The following is a 21,766-nucleotide window of genomic DNA, read 5'->3' on the forward strand; positions in this document are numbered from 1 at the left end:
CTCCTCCAAAGAGAGGGACATTCTGACACTCGCTACCCAAGGGATGATCCTCCAGGACTTCACGCTAAGTTAAATACGCCGATCACAAGAGGACAAATACTGTGTGATTCCAAGTAGAGGATGTATCTAAAATAGGCAAATTCAGAGAGCCACAGAGTAGAACAGAGTTTACCCAGGGGCTGAGGGGAGGGAGGGATGGGAAGTTGTCGTTTCCTGGGTACAGAGTTGCAGTTCAGGAAGATAGAAAAAGTTCTGGAGAAGGGCAACAGGTGAATGTACTTCATACCGCTGAAGTGTATGCTTAAAAATGGCTACAGCAAAATTCTAATACTGTGACCCGGATGTTTGTACCCTCACGTTAACCTGAAATAAATTTTTTTTAAAAATGACTAAAATGGTAAATTTTATGAAATTACATATATTTTGCCACAAAATTTTTTTTAAAAACTCGGAAACTTTTAGAAATACTAGTTCCCAGGCCTATTGGGCCAATTCAATCAGAATCTCTGGAATCAGAGGCAGCAGTTGGTCTTTTCTAAAGCTTCCCAGGGGCTTGTAATAACAGAATTGGGAGCACTTGCCTTCAAAGCGGAAGCAAGCTGAGTGGCCAAGGAAGGGACCTAGAATAGGAGAGTCAGTCTCCTTCTACAGTAAACCTCTTACCTCTGCTTCTGGCCTCTCCCCCTCTGCCCGCTCCTCCAGCTCCTGAGACCAAATTTAAGACAAAGGGACCACCCAGGATCCTGGTTAAATGCCACGCCCCATTTCCCATTTCTGGCCGGGTCAAAGACACCGGATTCTCCAGGGGTAAGAGAGAACTTCAGTTCCAGTGAGAAACAAATGCAAAAGAATTGACAAAATGCAAATCAAATTCAATAAACTTTTAATCATTAGCAGAACAAGAGCAAGCAGTGTGTGGGATGAGATGTGGAGGGCGTATTAAAAAATGCTTTGGCGAAAAAAAAAACCCCAAAACATGTTTCGCCTAATGAGGGCAAGATCCTAGATCACTTATCCCAGCAGCATTAGAGGCTCCTCAGAGACATTCCTGTGCCATCTCATTTGAGGAACGTGTGCCGTGTAGCTAGTGTGAACAGCACTGCGCTGGGTCTGTGCCAGGAATACAGGTGGCCCCAGCTTTCTAGGAACCCTCAGGCTGATGAGCTGAGGCAGGGGCATTTGCAGAAAAGGGAACATTAGAAGGACATAGTATTTGAATGAATAAACTATGGATAATTTGGACAGCAAACAATAAATCTGTTTCTTTTCTTTTTTTTTTTGAGACAGAGCCTCAAGCTGTTGCCCTGGATAGAGTGCTGTAGCATCACAGCTCACAGCAACCTCCAACTCCTGAGCTCAAGCCAGTCTCCTGCCTCCGCATCCCAGGTAGCTGTGACTACAGGCGCCCGCCACAACGCCTGGCTATTTTTTGGTTGCAGCCGCCATTGTTGTTTGGCGGACCCAGGCTGGATTCGAACCCGCCAGCTCAGGTGTATGTGGCTGGCGCCTTAGCTGCTTGAGCCACAGGCACCGAGTCAATAAATCTATGTTTCACTGCGCACTTGCAGCATGCACTTCATTAGGAAATGAAAGGATGGAAAACTTGGCTTCCATCTCCATCTTGCAAACCAAGGCTGGGAGGCATTCACCACAGTACAAAATTTAAGGGGACACCAAAAGGCCCAGTGGTCAAGATAAATCATATTTCCATGCAATCATTTAAAATCCTTGCTTGATGAACAAAATACCAACATTTTAGATGAGGTCAGCCCGGGAGTCTGGACTTGCATGAGCTGGCCTCACTTGTCTCACCTGTATTTGAGCTCTGGTTCCAGTAAAATTTTATTTCTGTAAAGGATTTGTGGGCTGGAGTTTGTGGATGTAACTTTTTAGAATATTCACTGAAATACGATTTATTTTGCTCACTGAGTATTTTTAGAGGTGAAAACCTTAGTTGCCTCACCCTTCTCCCAGCCCCACTGAAAAGTATCCTTGAACACAGAGATGCTGCTAAAAGACAGGATGTGTGATTAAATTAGGATGTCATATTAAATCGTTCCATGGGATACACTTACACAAGATTGCTTATCCGACATTTGAATTTAATCTGTTGTATTTACTTGCTAAATATGGCAGCCCTACTTCAGAAGTGTAATATCGCCACCCCCCCCCCAGATAAGGTAGTACATATTCACTCTCATGGCAACATACTCCACCCATGTCCACATGCATTTTACACACTGGGAAAGTGACACTCCTGGGTTCTAACACACTGTTTCCATTGGATGTTCCTCCCCTGTTCTTCCTTCAGCCTCTCACCTTATAACTTCAGTCTTTGAACCTGACCCCAATTGCCCCAGCCCTCCTCCACCTCCAGAGGTCAAGGGCTGCCACGAGACTCAGAACGCCCATCAGTAGGACAGGTCCCACAGCCCAGCTGCTGCAGAGCCCTGGGTCTTTCAGTGCTACCCTGAGCGTGTCCAGATTTAGCCAGAGTCCCGTTACTTCACCTCCGGCTTTCAGCATCCTTTCCCATCCAGGGAGGAGAATTCTCATCCGCATAGACCTCCCAGGGTAGAAGGTGTTATCATCAACACATTGGTGGCAAATCGAAAATGGCAGGGACATTCCTTGTCCCAAGGGAATGGCGGAGCAGGTCAGGCTTGTAGAAGCCAAGCCCAGAAAGGCAGATGGAGCCAAAAAGAGAGGAAAGAACCCAGGACAACATTTAGAGGGTCCCTGGGGCCCTGGGGCCAATCCTCAGAGCAAGGATGGGGTTAGTACAGATGAAACAACTTCTGTGGACTCCGGACAGAGAACTGAGGCAGAGAGAGAGAGGCAAGGCTGGACAGGAAAGCACAGAGGATTAAGAGAGGAGGGGGTTCTGGTGGGTGACACACAGTCCAGGGTGGGCAGGGTGCATCACAGCAGAGCTGGGAATGCAGAACACCTCTCACTTGACCCGGACATAGGCCCCGTCGGGGGCACTTCTCACTCCCTCCCAGCTTGCCCAGTGTTTTCCAGGCTGGGCTTGCATCAGCGTCACCTGGGATGCTTGTTAAACAGTCCCAATTCCCAGCCCCAGCCCAGACTCACTCTCCTAGAGTCTTGGCCATGAGTCTTCCTAGGTAATGCTCATGCACCCTAAACCCAACCCCAGCTGGAAACTGTGGACCATGAAGGTAAAGGAAGAGACACTGGTAATGGGAGACCTCTGTCTTCATGGCGGGGTCCACTTGTTTGAATTTCAGGCCAGGCCCCAGGGTCTCATAGTCATTCTGGTGGGGGTTATTAGGGTGACAAGGGCAAGCAGAAGGTATGAGCATTACACAGAGCTTGAGGACCTTGAAATAGACTTCCTGTCAAGTGGCATGGTGAAACAGGAAGGGAACAATTCTGAGCTTGGTAACATCCATCCTGCCTTGCCTCCCCTTTCCTCAGCCCTCTCAGAAGTCACCAGGCGCAGAGCCAGAGCAGGGGCTCCACCCTAGATCTCACTCTCTTCCAGTATCTCCTCCATGGTGTTGGCCAGGGTGACGTCCCCTTCGCTGCATTCGGACAGGCTGCTGCCCCGGGGCCAGGGTGCATGGCCCTGGTGGGGCCGGGCACCCAGCTCCCCGAGCCCCCTCATGGCCAGGTGCAGGAGCTGTCCACTGTTAAGTGAGGGCTGCAGCTTCTGAAGCTTCTCAGCGCTGTCTCCCTCCGAGAGCTTCTTGGGACATTTGCCCGGGAACCGGAAGTTCTTACCCAGGCCACAGGCTCTGCAGCCTGAGTGGCGGGCCAGCAAGAAGCGGACCCAATGCTTCCGAAGCTCAGCCTTCACCTGTCAGGCGAGACGGGGACACAGTTACTGTCTTGGAGTCATTTAGTCATGTGTCCATTCAGCCCCTCTGCGCCACCCTTGGGAAATTTACCTTCTAACTGGAGGAGGTGAACAAAGAGAGGCAAACAAAGACACATAAGCACATCACACGGTGAGGATGCTGTGAGGCCACCAAGCATGGCAACGTGGTAAGAAGACACAAACTCAGGATGAGGAGGTCAGGAAAGGCTGTGCCAAGGTGGCATTTGAGCTGAAATCTGACCGTGGATAAGGAGCCCCTGCGTGAAGATACAAGAGAAGCAGCAGCAGTGAGTGAAATGGAAGAGGGTTTTGCTGTCAAGAAGCTTACATTCTAGCGAGAGGAGGCGGAGAAAAACATTTCAACCTGGAGTGGGGGTGGCAGACGTTGGAGGAGGCTGCCCTGTGCCCCTTGCCCCAGAAGCCCTCCCAAGGGGAGCAGAGAGCTGGTTGGGGCTGTGTGAAGTATAAATAATAAACATAATCACAGCTCTCAAATGCTCAGCAACCCTAGCCCAGCAATATGAGGTTATTGTTCCCATTTTACTGACAGGGAAACTGAGGCTAAATAAGGCCTAGTGACATGCCTTACTCATAGAGTCCTAAATGGGAGAGCCAAGGCTTGAATCTAAGTTTAAACTTGTTTCCTCCACCGCTCTTGAATACCCTTAGCACATCTCCGGTATGCCCAGGGCTGGGCTCTGAACTTTTTTTTTTTTCTCTGAACTTTACACCCTTCCTGACAGCTTTTCACATTTGTCTAAGCAGCTTCCTCTTTTCTTTCCTGGAGGTTCATGATACAAATTTGTCCCAATTTAAGCTGGCCCCTGCACACTCTCCATAACACCATCACACCAGCAGAAATGTCCGGGGCATAGGATTCCAGCCCCACCTCATAGGAAGCCGGGATGGCAGCGTGAAAATCTTACCTCCCCATTGGCAAAGCCATACTGCAAGGCCACTAGGAATCCCTGAAATAAAAGGAAGACAAGGCATGAAATCTGACTCTGTAGAAGTGTGTCTGAGAGTTACCAGAAAAGTCCAAAGGCCTGCCTTAGTCCAAGGGGCCCCAGAAGGGGCGTGCAACTTCATCGCTTACACTAACTAGAGTTAGTCATTCATTCAGTTATACAAATACTGGGCAAGGCCACATTGGCAATTGTGTGTGTGTGTGTGTGTGTGACTATCATCCTTCCCTTTTGGAATCTGACCCTCTCCTACTCCCTGGGCTTCCAGCAGAGCTGTCAATCATGTGATTCTCAAGCTCTAGGATGGCCATCACCACCATAATAAGCCCAAGTGGGTCTATGACCATTGGGGAGAACTCTCTTCCCTGGGTTCACCAGCTCTATAAATGATATAACCTGGAGATGCTGGTGGGCATCTTTTCAGCTACATGGGGAGAACCCATCTGAGGATGAAGCCAACACAGAGGAAAGCAGAGGCCAGAGATGGTGACAGACAGATTTCTGTTGATTCTTTCTGAGTACCTGGGTCCAGCTATGCCTGGTTCTGAAATTTTCAGTTATGTAAGATAATAAACTGGCTTTTCCCATGTGCGAATATTTCCTTTGAAATAATAAATCATTTCCTGCCAATGGTTTCCTATCAGGTTTAGAATAAACTCAATTCTCCCAACCATGGGAAGCCCTACGTGGTCTGGGCGATGTCTTGGTGTCACCGACTTTGTCTTGTACTTTGCTCGCTCCCCTCAGCTACTCTATTCCAGCCTTCTGGCTCCTTCCAGCATGTAGAGCTCACGGACCAGGTATTTATTGCTGTACAGTAAAGATCTCTCGTCTCACACACTTTCTATGTCCAAGAATCTAGCAGTGGCTTAGCTGGGTGTTCCAACTCAAGGTCACTCTTAAGTGATAGTTTAGATGTTGGTTGGAACTACACTTACCAGACTGCTTGACTTGATTTCAAGGTGGCTCCCATGGCTGGTAAGCTGGTGCCAGGGTTTGTAGGAGGACTCGGTCTCTCTCCATCGGACACCTTGAATGTTTTCATGACATGGCAACTAGCCTCCCTCCGAGGGGGTGATCCGAGAGAGAGAGGTAGCTGCTGCAACCCCATTTATGACCTAGCCTCACAAATCACACACCATCATGTGCGCCGTATCCTAATGGTCACAAGTCACCCCTAATCATTGTGGGAAAGGTCTGCACAAGGGTGTGAATCCCAGGAAGAGACACTGAGGGCCATCCTGGAGGCCGTTCACCACGTCTCATGTCTTCCTCAAGTTTCTTCACACTTTCTGCTTTCTTCCTCAAATCTCTGCCTACCTTGCTTCTCAAAATTCACTTCATACCATCCCATTTTTATCAGATATTCAAGTCACCATCATAGACCCCTTATTTTCTAGTCTTCCCAGCACAGAACTATGTTTTTACTTATTTATCTACTTATCCTCTGTTCCTCCCCAGCCCACTCCAGAAAAAACTAGCCTTCTCATCTTGACTTTTCAGTGTCAGATTAAACAATGCCTGGCACAAAATAGGAGCTAAACAAATATTTGTTGAATTAATGAGTGAGTGCATGAATGAATGAATGAGTTGGGTATCCGTCACTTACCCTAAAAGAGTCTTGCCTTCTATGAGCTCAGACATGACAACACAATTTCCTTTCTAGTTTCTTCCTGGTGATTTAGAATTATAGATACTATGTTGGGGAAGTTTCAACAGGGATAATTTCCTGAATTTGAAAATTTTTTCTGGATTTACTGTTTAACTGCTAGAGGCCTAGAATCAAAGATATTTCACTTAATGTTCTTTTCCATTGCTTTCCCAGACTCCTACGCTTCCCAATTTGCCAGAGAGTCGCCCTGCTAACCTACATGCCCTAGCTTTCCCTAATTGATGTGGGGGTCTATGGAGTTTGGCTGTTTCTGATATAATGGAGCTGGATATGTGTTCTGGGGCCCAAGAACTTGAGTGTTAGAAGGAAGAATCTCATAAAAAAGACAACAGTCATGTGCAAGGACTCATTTTCAGCTAAAGAGTGATGGTCCCAGTGGCAGGCTGACTCCTCCTGTATCTCTTGATGATAATAAACGTGGCCCTGGGAGGAGTGTTTCTGCTCTTTCTTACGTAAGCCTTGTTCAGCATGTCCCTTGTGGAACCAGGCCAGGTTCTCCATGCTGGCAATCATGACATTAATACCTGTTCTTGCTGATTTCCTAACATAATCTGCCAAATATGCCCCGACATGTCTGCCCACCCTCACTCTCGCCTCTGCCTGGTAAGATGGAGGGGAACAAGGCAGTATTCGGAGGCTGAGAGGTCTCTGCCCTTATACAAGCCCCCTGAGTATGTTTTCTGACCCAGTCTCAGTCACCCTGCAGAGTCGCTCTGATTGCTCAGATTCCTCAGCAGTGCAAGGTGGTGAGCAGAGCTTCAGCTGCTGCAGAAACAAATGACCCGAGGTGGCAGCTGGTCTCCAGAGCTGGCTCCAATGATTCCTCTTCTCTCTGTAGGCTCATGGTGCTTCTCACATCAAAGAAAAAAATGGACCTGATTTTCCCTCCCTTTGAATCTGGGATGGCCTCGTGAGTGCTTTTACCATCCAGGGTCACAGAAGTGACATTCTGCAACTTCTGAGCCTGTGCCTTAAGAAAACTAGGAGTTTCTGCTTCCCCCATCTTAGAGGATTTGTTCTTGGGACCCTCTGAGAGTCCAGCTGCCCTGATATAAAATACCCATGGAGAGGCCACACAGGGGAGAATGGAGGCTCCCCGATATACACTCTTAGCTGAGGTCCTGGCCAACAGCTACCATCCGTATCTAGGTACCTGAACGAACCGTCTTGGATGCTGTCGCCCAGTTGAGCCTTCAGGTGTTTGTGGCTCCAGCCAAAAATTGTTTCAAAGGACCACTCACACTGAGCCTGGACAACTCAGCTCACAGAATCATTAAAAATAATAAAACAGTTATTGTTTTAAGCCACGAAGTTTTGGTGTGGTTTGTTGCCCAGCAGTAGGTAACTAACACATCCTCCTGTGTTGTCTCAGAGGCTAGGATTCTTTCAGGAACTTTGGCTTATTAAGCTCCACCTGAATGTCTGGTCTTCAACTGGTCTTGGGTGTGTAAGATCAGATGATCAAGGGCTCACATGCCCTCAGAAACAAAAGGGGCCACCAAACCCTATTGATGTAACAGCTGCAGGTTTTGCTTTTGATTTGCTATGTTTTGTTTCTAATTTGGGATTACCTTTGAAAGAAGATTAAGGACAAGCAACATAAAAAAATCTATATTACTAAATCTTAGTTTTTGAAACCTCCCCAAGAGATTGAAATAAATTAAACATGTTTTCATAATGAAAAAAAAAAAAAAGAATGTTGAGTCCCTGGTCCCAGTTCAAAGCCACAAAGAATTTAGCTCCAACAGGAGGGAAATAAAATCCACTGTCCAGCTTCCCGGACCATAGCTCAGGCTCTGTCTCTTCAGCGTTTGGTGAGCATGCGGTAGGCAGGTACATTTTGTCTGCTCTGTACACAAAATCTCAGCACCTGACCCTGTTTTGTGGCAGTGGCTATAAGACTCAGATGTAAGGAACATGGTGTCTTTAGCAGGAAGGAATGTAGTTGATGGTGAGAAAGGAGGCCCCAGAAATTTGACCCAAATAAAGCCAGCCCCAACCATTTGAATCACCCCAACTTAAGCATCAGACATGGGAGTGAAGAAGCTATTTTGGAAGGTCCAGCCCACCAGGCGTCACAGACTGAGTTTAGCCACCCTACTAGATCCTACCTGGACGCCTAACTCCTAGATTCACGAGAAATAATTGTTTTAAATGTCAGATTTTCTAAGGAAAGGACAACAATTTTAAGCAATAGATAATGAAAGTATCCAGGCAACCATCAGAGCTGGCCTCTTGTTACTAGTTTCAACCCCCACACATCTGTTCAAGTTCAAGAACCTCCTGGTCCAGACTCACTAGTGTCCACCCAAGCTGTGTGGCGTTCTGTGTATGTGTCAGCCAAAGCACAGACAATGCTCATTTTGCACAATGCTCTGAAGAGAACCCAGCAAAAATAGGCACTTAATAAAAGGCTTCAAGTCGACACTCACAGATAATATGATCATGAGTCACATCATCTATTACAGCCCAGGGAAGAGACCACTTTTCCCTTCTTAGTCACCTAATCATGCCAGCAGCATCAGGGCAACCCCTTGCATGCCCTTTGAACGCCAAGGGCCCCTCACTGATAAACCTTGCTGAGGCAATAATTCTCTTTTCATCCATGGGCTTTCTCAATTTGGAGCCTCTTTAGATCACATGCATTTTGTTTTCTCCAAAGCCGACACATCGTGCTTCAGACTCCTACTTACATGGAAGGAGCTCAGTGTCAACTGAATGAAAAGTCGTATAAGTTTTGAAAATCCTTGTACTTGATCATCAGTGATGAAGGAGAAGAGAATCTCGTGAACACCCAATAAAGGGATGAGGACAAGCGTTGATTTTGCCAATCTGTAAACGACAACCAAATAATGGTCATGAAGGCCATGGAGGGAACAGGCGACACATTCCCTGCCCTTCTGCGCATGCCTGTATTGTAGCTCTTTTTACATTGATAAATAATTGGTATCTTTAATCACCCATGTAATGCCTAAGGGCCAATGTGGTCTTGTTCATTGCTGCATCATTGCACCTGACACATAACAGAACCTCGGGAAACATGAATGGAACAAATGAATGAATTCCTCCATGTAGGTAATCATCATCATTATCAGCTATAGAGACCTGCAGAGTTTAATGCTTTGCCTGATGGATAGATTTCCAGGCGAGTAGCTGCCAGCCTGGGATGCTCCACCTACCAGGTCTGACCCTTTCCTGTTGCCTGGCTAGCAGGTACCTCTCTCTCTCTACTCAGGACTGTTGACATCAGTACCTCCAACATCAACCTAGGAAGGGAGGACACCCCCTTTCAGGTCTGGAAACGGGGCTTCTGCCTTAACCCCAAGGCCCTGCATATGCCACATGGGGTTTTGCGGTCAACGTCACATTGCCCCTGAATCCTGGTGACAGCAAGGGAAGGAAATTAAAAACTGATCCTCCTTGTAAAAAGCGCCGCATGGAGGCTCACTGTTGTATATAGTCTACACACACAGAAACACAAGTATTCCTTGGTACCACCCACGTGCGAAGTGCACAGCTGGGGCACACATGCTCCAAACTGTTGGTTCCCAAATGTGACTATTAAAATTCCTTACAGAGCTTTCAAAAATATACATATATAGCTTCCTGGGCTTCAGTATCAACTCCCTGAATCCAGACTTCTGAAGGTCGTGTCCCAGGAATGTGGAATTTTTAAGAAACTCCCTATAGGATTTCAAGAAGCAGGCAGGTTTACGAACAACTGCTATTCACCATTGAGCTGCTTGATTTGCTAACTACATTAGCAAAGGTGATTCATATTCAGCGTACAAACAAAGCTACTGTCTTATACACATTGGAAAGTGGAGCTTAATTGTAATGATTTTTTTTTAACACAAATAAGTTCTCATACAAGGCCAGACTGGGAAGAGGTTCCCCCCCACCCCGCCCCAAATCCCAAGAAGGTAAAAGATAAAGACACAGAATAGCATCAGCCATTCATGGGCAGTTTCTTATGGAAGGTTTAACTCTATTCAAGAGAAAGAGCTTCCTATGAATTCTGCACCTGTGAGACCTGTTCAAATGCAATATTGTCAGCGAAACAGACAAACAAAAAACTCAGAAAAATTCACCTTTGTGCCCTGAATACATCTCAAGCCATCAAGCAAACAGCAGGAGCCACCACAAAGGAGGGACTGCACCTCGTCATGTGGCTGTGTGGACCAGAGCCTTGACCATCAGGAGAGGCCAGTGAGGTGGAGTCACTTCTCCTGAGCTGAGTTCAGATCCAACCCACCCACATCTGAGTCACTTCGCTAGACAGCCTGAAGGTGTTCCCAATTGAGAGAGAGAGAGAGAGAGAATCTATTTTAAAGGTTTTGTATTTCTGAAGAGTGTCTTTAAAGCTTTCTGGCTCAGGGGTTGCAAACTGGCAACAATCATGGTATTTGACCTGCAGAAGATTTGCTCAGGCTGCAGAGTGATTTTTGTTATTGGAGTTATCTTTAAATTATAAGGAGATTTCCATCAAAGATGTCTAGATTTTCAGCTAGATTTTCACCCATTTTGGAAAAATGGGTGATCTGGCAACACTGGTCCTAAATTCTTACTCAGTAATCATTGGCCACAGCCAGGTGGTGGCAGACACTTCAGAGGAAAACTGTGTTCTCCAGCCCCTACGCAGCCTAGACTAATCACGTGTGTTTCTTACTTGGCCCTTGCAATTGTTTGGATTTATGCCCCTTAAAACTTGGATTTTAAGGATTCACACACATACTTACATGCACACCTGTGTCTGACCATTAACTTATTCTGGGGCCATGTTATGGCATTATGGTGTTTTAAAAGAAACTTTTTGTTTTGGAATAGTTTTTAAATTTACAAAAAAGTAGCCAAAGAAGTGCAGAGAGTTCCCATGCATTCTTCACTTGGTTTCCCCTGATATTAATGTATTATGTAACCATGAGAGGTTTCTCAAAACTAAGAAACCAATATTGGTACATTGCTAGTAACTGAAGTTTAGATCTGTGGATTTAATGTCCTTTCCACATTCCAGGATCCCATACCCATACTGCATTTAGTATAAGACAGTTTTTTCTTTTGCTTTTCTTTTCTTTTTTATTTTTTAGACAGAGTTTTATTCTGTTGCCCTGGGTAGAGTACCATGGTGTTATAGCTCACAGCAACCCCAAACTCCTGGGCTCAAGCAATTCTCTTGCCTCAGCCTCCCAAGTAGCTGGGACTACAGGTGTGTGCTACCACACTCAGCTAATTTTTCTACTTTTAGTAGAGACAGGGTCTCACTCTGGTCTCAAACTCCTGAGCTCAAGCAATCCACCAGCCTCAGCCTTCCAAAGGGCTAGAATTACAGATGTGAGCCTCCACTGTATCTAGCCTAGTATGAGGTGATTTTTAAAGAATAATAATCTTTTTATGAAGTTTTGGCCTGTCCACCCTTCTAGATGGATACAAGAAGAGCTTCTCTACTCTTCACCTTATTTTAACTTCTCCTTAGACAAAGTACTATTTGTGCCCCTGCTCAGAAGCAAATTCATAAATAGTTTACTTTTATGGAATATGTTTATGCTTTTTTATCTATAATTGTTAGTTTATTTAAATAGTTTTATTGCAGATATTTAGCCATTCAACAAATATTTACGGAGCATCTGCTCTGGGCACATGAGGCATTGGAGTCAAAGGCAATAGTAGGGTACAAGGAGAGTCCCTGGAACTGGGTTCAAATCCCAGTGTCACCAATTATTAGCAGTATGATTGTGAGAAAATTAATTAACCTGTTAGTTTCCTCATCTGTAAAAAGAGATACACACTAATGATACGATCTACTTTACAGAGCTATCATCAGGATTAAACAAATCACATGGGGTAAACTCTCAGGATAAATAGTATCTGACATGATACATGATCAGTAAATTTTAGTTATCACTATTTTTAAAGAAGCTACCCCTGCCCTTCAGTTGCTTACAACTTACTTGATTTTTGATCGATTTTACTTCCACGTGTGACGTTTTTAGTCCTTAGTTGCTGATGGGTTTCAGAATACAGCACCTTGGCATACTTTAAGCTAAAGGAGTTTAAGAAAACTGCAGAGGCAGGAAGATCTCTCTGACCTTCTCCCACTCTCCTTCCCTGAAGCAGGTCATAAAACTGAGGAAGGATTTCCTAACCTTCACCTGAAACAGGTCAGAAGACTCTCCAGTGAAAGGTGCCCTCCTTACATCTGCAGGGAAGGATATTCTTATACATTATAAATATTCTTATTTCTGAAGACACAGGAACACAGAAGAATCTGAATACACAGGCCTTGCTAAGTTCCCCCTGGTTTATCGTCATTAGCTCCCACCCCTTTTGCCCAACGAAATTTCTCCAGGACTGTCCACTCACCATCAAACCTAACATAAAATTACACAGATTTGACCACTTCTTGGGGTCTTCATTTCTTTCTAAAGACTTCCATGTCACATACACTCACACAGTAAGTTTGTTTGCTTTTTCTCCTGTGAATCCATCCTTGCCTGTTTGATTTTCAGACCCAACCAGGAGCCCCACAGGGTCTGGGAAAACTTTTCCTCCCTACATTGCCCACCAAGGAGCCCTTTCAGAAAGGACTGGGGCTTAGCATCTTAAGAAATGACTGTCCTTTATAAATGCACTAAGAGCTCTCTTCCTGTGTATCACATGGAGTTAACACCATTCATCTAGTGGAAAGAGACACTTCTGTGCTGGGAACCACAAGAATAGAGAACTCTGGTAGAGCTGAGGGTCTGCTTGGTCTCTGTCCCCATTCGAGGGCATTGCCCACCCTGGTTAGAGCCCTGAAGTTGTGCACCTCAGTTCTCTCCAAGCCAGACCGACGGGCCATTTACTGGTGTCCTGTGCTTGATGAGGGAAGCCCAAGGACAAGGCTGAGAACTCCAGAAAGTCTTTCTGCTCCTAGAAACTTGCCTCTTAGGCTGAGCCTAACTGTGTTTCATCTAAACTTTCCTAAAATATGTTCCTGGAGGGAGGCCAGATGATGGTTACACTCTGAAAGTTCTCAAAATCTCTGAGCTGAATGACGCCTATACCTACCAGAGTTTGGAAGAAATGCATGGGGCCCCATTACCCTCTCTTCCTTACCCCGTCAGAGGTCTTCAGGGGAAAACAAACTCGGAGGGGTATGAGGAAGAAGAGTGGCCTTCCTGCGTGGAAGAGGGCAGTGTAAGCTGAGCAGCTGAGGGGTGCTGGTGACCTGTGGGAGTGATAGCAGGCAGCCCTCCTGGGACTCGGAAATGGAGGGGCGGGGGGTGGGGGTATAGCACTACTTACTGAGAGCAAAAGGGGCAAGTGAGTTCCTAGATGCTGTAGGATTCACCAACCCAGGTAGTAAAATAAAGTGGCCTAGGTATGTCCTGAGAGTCAGGTCCCTGCCTTTTGCTTATTCTTAAGCACAAGCTAATCAACTGCCTTGTAGGCTGCGTGGAGAAAGAGCAAGTGAACAGAAGACCATAGCCAAGCAAAATGAGGGGAAGAGCGCAGAGGAGGACGTTCTCAGCATTTTCCCACCCCAGCCTGCAAGAGGGTACCTGGGCTGGGGGACCCAAGCTCCTTCTCAACAGGTAGGTGGAGCTGTGGGTGAGGGGTGGTTTCTCAGTGCCCCCTCTGGCATCCTTCAACACCAGCAACTCTGCTTTCAGCACACCATCACCAAGCAATGTTCTGGTGACCTCTTTGGGTTTCTTGGTGTTTTCAGGTTGAGCATGTGGGCATTAGAAAAGAATGCCTTCCTTCCACTCCCACCTTCCTAGATCTAAACATGAGCAATGGTCTAGTTTATACACAGTAGCCTCTTGTGGTGTCAGTCAGCCTCCAAAGTCTCAGTCACTTGGGAACGGAGATGGGTCCTGGAGCTGGTGGCAAACTCACGAAGACGAGGCATCTCACCCTGGGAGGCCTTCAGCTAGGCATGGACCCAGGTTCCTCTTTTCAAGCTTTCTCCTTGTATAAGGGACAGGGAGGGGAGGAACAAAGGAGTTTACAGGAAGATTGCCTGTGTCAGGCAGGGTGACTCTTTCTCCCTCCAAAAAAGTCATCCTGAGTCATCGTTCAGCCAGGAGGGTCTCCCCACTGTCTTGATTTACCCTTCCCCAGATCAGTGGCTCCCAGCAGTGTGTGCATGCACCAAGGCTATGTAAAGAAATTTATTTGATATTGCAAGAAAATATAGCAATGAAAGAGAACAGAAGTTTTGTGTATATTAATGCATATCTATCTTTTTACATGTTCTATTTTGGGGCTATCTTACAATGTATGTTTGTTCATTAGACTACACACACACACACACAATGAGGGACAAACTCAAAGATTTCTTACTGATAGAGATGCATGATTAGAAAAGCTTCGAAACCACTACCTTGGATAACCGTACCGGGGACTACGGAAAAGACAATATGGAGGTCTCAATGACATTAGTCATGACCCGACCAAGAAGGTACATGTGTTATTTCACGAATGCATCGGATCCAGTGGTCCTCTACTCTGGCTGGGGTTAGAAGTCCACCCCACACTTCCTGAGGCAGAATACCCAGTGTGTGTGTAGGGGGCTCACAGGGTGTACTTGTGGCTGGCTCTTAGAGGACACTTACAATGGAAAACTATTATGGGCTTTCTGTGGGTCTGGGCATGTGGTAGGCCCCAGTGGTAGACTTGGGGGGCACAGAGCAGCAGGGTTTGGGCTCTGAGTCCCTTAGGATTCATCTGCTTCCTGTTTCTGCCTCCTGGGAGTACTTGCTTCTATCTGGTTTCTAGGGTTCCCTGGTTATTGAGATGACTGCCTTCCCTGAGTGGACCCAAACAGCCGGGGCAGCAGCCGGCCTTGGAACTTCATCCCCAGAGAGCAATGAGAGCGGCCAAGACTTGGGAAGGGAGCCAAGGAGGCTGCTCAGCCACTTGGAGTCTCGACTGTAGGCGCCAAGAGAGACAATGTGGCTCCCTGGGGCACAGGCCAGTTCCCCAGGGCTGGAGGTTTCTGCAAAATGTTTGGGCCAAAGCCCCGACTAGCAACTATAGTATATATCTGCCCAGTCCTGAACTGGGTATGTTTACTCTTGTAGAACCTCATGGAGGGAGAGTTTAGGAAGACAGGATTCAGGGTCTGATTAGATTGAGCCACCCATATCTACACCCTTCTTACAGCCTCATAACAAGCAGGGGATGGAGTCTGCAGTGACACTCCCCTTTTACACACCAGAAGGCAGTCCAATGGGGACTGAGCCACCTGCCCAAGGTCAGTTAGTGAGTCTGGGGTCACAGCTAGCACCCTCCCTCCTGACTCCTGCTCCACAACAACATCCCAGTCCTTAGCAAAATAAAATGCGCACTCCTCCGGCAGGGCCCACATTGTTATTTACCTTTTGTTTCGAGCACAGGGCTGGGTACATTGTAGGCATTCATTACATGTTTGCCAGATAAATGCATAAACTCCCTTTCCAGCACCTGGGTCAGGCCTTAGAAAGGGTGAGAAACAGGGCTAGGGCCATAGTCCCCCACGCCTTCCTCCTCTGGCCTGCTGTGTGGACAAGAATGCCCACCCTTCGCACTGCTGTGTGGGTCACACTCCCTCACAGGCACCCTGCTGAAATGCTCCTGCCACACAGAAAGGAAAGGATAACTAGGAAAAGAGGGAGGGAGCCCTTTATCTCACATTCAGGCTAATACAGGAATGTAGACCTAATAAACACCTGTTGATTTACAGTGAACAGGGATGGCTGTCATCGCAGAAAGAAGAGCAGATGTAGCAGAGGCGAGTCACCAAGAAACAGTGACTGTAACTGTGAAGAATGTATTTCCTTGGGCTCTAAAAGTTTGTGGCCTCGTTTCTTAAGATCTCAAAAATACACCCAAATACTCTCTTCTGGGTAGAAGAGATGAATAGATCTTTTATTGTGTTGTTTCAAATCCTTCCCCAAGGAAGACAACTGCCAAACTTCCCTTCATATGAGACTTCCCTTTTCCCATTCTGAGGAGATTCTTAACAGCTTCTTGGAGCAGGAATGTGTGTGACCTTGACTACTCAGCACTTACTGCATTTTCCTGGGGTCAGAAGGCCCTCATCATTGCCAAAAGTCTCACATGATCCTCTAACACTCTTTATTGGAAGGGCTCTCCAAACATACCAATGAAACTTGCTCCCCACTTCCCAGAACATCAAGTTGTGTAGCCAGAGGAGTCAAAATAACCTTGGACAGCTGAACACCCATCTCAGGCCACTCACCTGTATTTATAATCTCTGAAGCACATTTGATGGGCTTTGAGCTTAGAAATGAGAAGCTTGAGAATTTTCAGGAAGATGAAGAAATTGACCTTGAAAAAAAATAGATGTGGGTGAGTAACGAACTCCATATCAGTGAGGATATCAAGGCCATTCTGGGCTTGATCAGCAGTTCCTCATTCGTGTGAACCAGGGGTAATTTGGCAGTTAGCTGGTTAGGCAGTGAGCAATTAATGGTAATCTCCACTGTCCTGAGGGCCATCGGAACTGAAAGTCTAGAAGGGATCTTGGAAAGTCATTTAGTTTATTATTCTGCTTCAGGGAGATGCATTACTAAAGCCATCTGAGAAGGGCAGATGGACATTTAGGTTGTTATTAATATGTATTATTATTATTAACTGACATTTATTGACTATTACTATGCCATGCTTTGGGCTAAGAATTTCTTATGCATTATTTTATTTAATCTTCTTAACCCTCCATCCCTTCAACTAATTTTTTTCCTTTTTTTGAGACAGAGTCTTATTCTGTTGCCCTGGGTAGAGTGCCACGGCCTCAGCCCTAGCTCACAGCAACATCAAACTCCTGGGCACAAGTGATCTTACTGCCTCAGCCTCCCAAATAGCTGGGACTACAGGCACGCTCCACAACACCCAGCTAATTTTTCTATTTTTGATGGAAATGGGGCCGTGCTCTTGCTTAGGCTGGTCTGGAACTCCTGAGCTTAAGCAGTCCTCCCGTGGAGACTCCCAGAGTCCTAGGATTACGGGCATGAGCCACTATGCCTGGCCCACAACTAGTTTTATTCCCATAATACGATGAGGAAAGAGAGGCAGTTCTTAGGAGGTAAGTATGATTCCCAGGTAGCACAGCTAGATAGCAACTGAGCTGGTAATTAAGCCCAGATTGATACGATCATAGGCCTCCCTTCACCTAAGCAGAATGCCACACTGCTTCTGTTCTGCAAAGAACTCCAGCCCCATCAGTGTCTAACTTGAGGCCTCACTGCTGCCATGGAATTCACCAGATAGCACACCTTCTTTAATCGCTAGAATACTTTTCATGCCATCACAGACTGGGAAAATCCAGTCCTTTGTTATCAGCCTTGGTAGAAATTTTAAAACATGCCTGAAAATTCCTTGACACTTCTCCTTTCAAAAGGCAGAACCTAATACCACCCACCTCCCTCCCCCTTTGAAGGTGAGCTAGATTTAGTTGCTTGGCTCTAATGAAAAGAGTATGGTGGGAGTGATGCAACCTTCTGAGTTAGGTCCTCAAAAGGATGGTTTCCATGGGTGCTCACTCTTCCGCGGGTTGCTCACTCCAGGGGAAGCCAGCCACCACGTTGTGAGGACACTCATGCAGCCCATGGAGAGACTCACACGGGTGAATGGGGGTCCTTCTGCCAACAAGCAGCACCATTTGCCAGCCACGTGTGTGCCATGCCAGGAGATGCTCCTCTAGCCCCAGTCAAGCATCCTCAGCTGGCTGCCGGCAACCTCATGTGCAATCACACACTTCCTGGAAGTGTTGAAAAGCAAGTGGTTGCATGTGGGCAGGACTTGGAGAAGGAGACGGGAGAGGGAAAGGGAGAGGGGACCAGCTCCTGCAGGCCGCGCTAAGTACAGAGTTTGGATTCACTTCTGAAAGCAGTGACCTGATCAGATTTGCACCCCTGCATTTCTGAAACATCATTTCAGCTGCTGTGTGGAGAATGTATTTGAGAGGGCAAGACTGGAGGAGAGGAGGCCGGTCAGGAGGTCATTTCAGAGTTCCTGGGGGAGGAAGACGGACAGCAGCAACCTGGCGCTTCAGTGACAGAGAGGACACGGCAGATTTGAAATGACCGAATCCCAGTCAAACAATCTTTGTTCCTGGTTGGATGCAGGGTCAAAGATGCCCCCAGAATTCTGCAGTAGATCTGAAGTATGGCATTGCTCACCAAGAAAGGGAGCACCCGGAGAGGGAAGAGCATGGGGTAGGCATGGGGGGGCGGGTGAGGGCTCCAGTGGCTTTGAACATAGGAGACATCCCATGGCAGTTAGATGTTTGTGTCTGGACCTCAGCAGAGAGGCCCTAACCGGAGCATGAGGTTGCTGGAGTAGGCAAGGGAGACGGTAGAGACAGGGAGAGAGAGGGTTGAGAGAATCGCCCTGTAGCAAAGGGAAAGGTGGAGGAAGCGGCGGGAGCAAAGGCAGAGAAGAAAGAGCAGCTACAGGGCAGGTGGGATGAACCCACGGAAGGGGCATCCTGGAAGCCCCCGAGAGGAAGAACGTTAAGAAGGGTTAAATGCTACCCAGAATTCAAGCAAAATACGACTGTGTCTAGCCACAGGGAGCTCAGTACGAGAAGCTGCAGTGCAGAGGTGAAAGCACAAGCCAGATCCCAAAGCTCTGTCTGCGAATGCAGGGTGAGGAGACAGCACCGACAGCATCTAAGGGTTTGGCTGTGAAGGACATCGGAGTGATAGAGCAGTAGTTGACAAGGGATTCTCAATGAAGATAATGGCCGCCGCACTATTTAAAAAAATGTTTTTAGAGAGATTCTTGCTCAGTCACCCAGGCTGGAGTGTGGTGGCTCCATCACAGCTCACTGCAGCCTCTAACTCCCAGGCTCAAGCCATCCTCCCACCTCAGCCTCCCGAGTAGCTGGGACTACAGGTACACACCACCATGTCCAACTAACTTTTATTTTATTTTTTTGTGGAGACAAGGTCTTACTATGTTGCCCAGGTTGGGTCTCGAGCTCCTAGGCTCAGTGTTCCTCTGCCTCGGCCTCCCAAAGTGCTGGGATTATAGGTGTGAGTCACTGCACCTTTTTATTTATAAAAGCTCCACATTTTTATTTTCAGGGCTGGAAAAGGCCTTGGGTTGCAATTGTTTTTAAGGTTGACAAGACCTAATAACGCATCTATGCAACTGAGCAAGAGTTGAAAGAGACGGTGATCAGGTGACAATGAAAGGAATAAAGTCTCTAGAGATATTGAGCCAGTGCAGTACTTATGTTCCTGTCTAGAAATCCTTTAGCTACATGTTGAAACACAAGCCACAGAATCCAGTATGTACCTGCTATTCCTGACTTTGTTGGCCTCGAGAGAATCAACACTGAATGCCAAAAGCCTAGTTTTAGGGGAGAAGCTATTTATCCAATCTGTAAACCAACAGGAATGATGGAGGTTCCCAGCCAACGCATATTTAGTAACAGAAAATTTAAATACAAACTAAATGTAACCAAGTAATTTATCCCTTTTAATGGAATATCTGCTTTTCATCACAAAGAGAAAACTCTGTGTCCCTGGCTTAGGGATTTGTTGAACGCAGGCATTTTTCTTACAAAGTAAGCTTAACAGGGGAAAGGCACATATTTCAACTAAATTAATTTTAACTAAGACTATCTCCTAGGAAATGAAGGCTTGTAATGAGATGAGAGGCATGTTAATTTGCTGCGCTTTGTGTCTTCCAGAGACCAGACAAGAGAAAATGGGCATGAACCTATGAAAATGGGCCATGCAGAAGAAGCACTTCCTCACTGCCCTGAGATGAAACACCAGCCTGGGTTACCATAGAGCCTCTGTTCAGCTGGGCTCAAGAAGACAAGAGTCAGCAATCACATTTAGATGGCGCTGTTCTTCATTTGTACACGAACAGGAAGGGGGCTGAATGAAGAAATTTCTCAGGAGCCCAGCCAACTTTTCTAGGATTCTGTGACCAGATGGGAGGCACTTACACCCCCAAATGTATAAGGCTCCCTTCCAGGTTCTAGAGAGTACAGATGCATTCTCAGATGTCTTGGTGACATTAATTTAGCACCCCAGCTTCTGTGCACAGTTCTGCGCCTACAGGATGGCAAAGGTAATTGCTAGCAGGGCAAGAGCTCAGGGGTAGGCTTCATCTACCTTAAACTCTTCCATCAACCCTAAAGTCCTTCCTCCTCTGGCTTGCCGTGTGGACTAAAATGCCCAACCTGAGAACTTCTTCTTAGGGTCAGAGCACTCCCTCCCACAAAGCCCTGCTGAAATGCATATGTTCCATAGAAGGTAAGAAATGGCTAGAAAAGGAGGAAGCCCTTTCTCTCACTCATCCATTTATTTTTACAATGAAGACTTTTATAATTACTTCGGATCTATTTTCACCATGTAAGGCAGATGATGGGGTGCAGCAAACCTAAATTTTGAGGAGGTGAGAGACTCAGAATATAGGGAGATTCCAACTTAACTTTTAAGAAGAGGAGAATATGGAAAGTGAAGAGATGTCTTGGGAATTTGGAGCAACAGAGAGCCCCCGAATTCCTGGGAGGGCAGAGGACCCGAAGAGGACAAGGCTAGTGTGAAGACTAATTTCACCAGTTTCTGTGGCTATTAGTAAAGATTTAACAAAAACAAATGAAGGCTTTTTGACTTTATGACTTTGTAAATTCAACAGATGGTTCATTCAATTTGTTGCCTCAAGCCATTCGACTGGGTGTTCAATCTGGTCAATCTGTTATCTGAGGGAGCAGTATAGGAATAGAATGGTCTTGCACAGTATAAGGCTGTCCTTGAAAAGGACTAATCAAGACTTTACTGATATTCTATTACAAGCAGGAAGACTAGGATATAAGAATATACCATGTTCCAATATGATTCAACTCTAAATGTATACCCATTACAGGGGTAATAGGTCAATTTAAATAGTGAAGTCTTATGCAAATGAAGAAGTGGGAATTCTCCAACTTCTGTGCCTAATGAAAGACCCAAAGAGCACCTGGATTCTTTAGGTTGTCACATTATGGTCATTTGTGAAACATAGAAAAGCTTGCACTAATAGAGCAGCCGATAAAGTCTGCTGATGTATCTGGAAATCCAGTGAGACATGCATTCACACCAACCCACATGCTGATCAGTAAATGCAGACCCAGCCTAGGAACCATAGGAACAATCCGAGTATGATAACTGGGAGCTCATCAGGGAGCCTGAATCTGGGATGGGAGACTCTCGTTGGTCCCAAAGCTCTGATCACCATGGACAGTTGGGTTTTATCCAGAAGCTTCTGCTCTGTGTCCCCAAAACTAGGGCCCAAGCT

The 21,766-nt window shown here is 46.4% G+C and overlaps 1 protein-coding gene across 3 annotated transcripts in view; it reads right to left on the bottom strand.

Annotated features, from left to right (window-relative positions):
* Nucleotides 1–900: 900 nt before the first annotated feature.
* Nucleotides 901–21,766, bottom strand: part of GLP2R (glucagon like peptide 2 receptor) — a 60,781-nt gene continuing 39,915 nt past the window's right edge. The window contains exons 10-13 of one of the 3 annotated variants that reach the window (XM_053570398.1): nucleotides 16,710–16,798; nucleotides 9,175–9,313; nucleotides 4,771–4,812; nucleotides 901–3,823 (exon numbers count right to left, since the gene is read on the bottom strand). In XM_053570398.1, coding sequence (XP_053426373.1) covers nucleotides 3,488–3,823; nucleotides 4,771–4,812; nucleotides 9,175–9,313; nucleotides 16,710–16,798 — 606 coding nt within the window. In that variant the 3' untranslated portion in view covers nucleotides 901–3,487. The other 2 variants (XM_053570400.1, XM_053570399.1) reach the window with 2 other exon arrangements.

This window comes from Nycticebus coucang, chromosome 18 (genome assembly GCF_027406575.1).
Source record: "Nycticebus coucang isolate mNycCou1 chromosome 18, mNycCou1.pri, whole genome shotgun sequence".
NCBI lineage: Eukaryota > Metazoa > Chordata > Mammalia > Primates > Lorisidae > Nycticebus > Nycticebus coucang.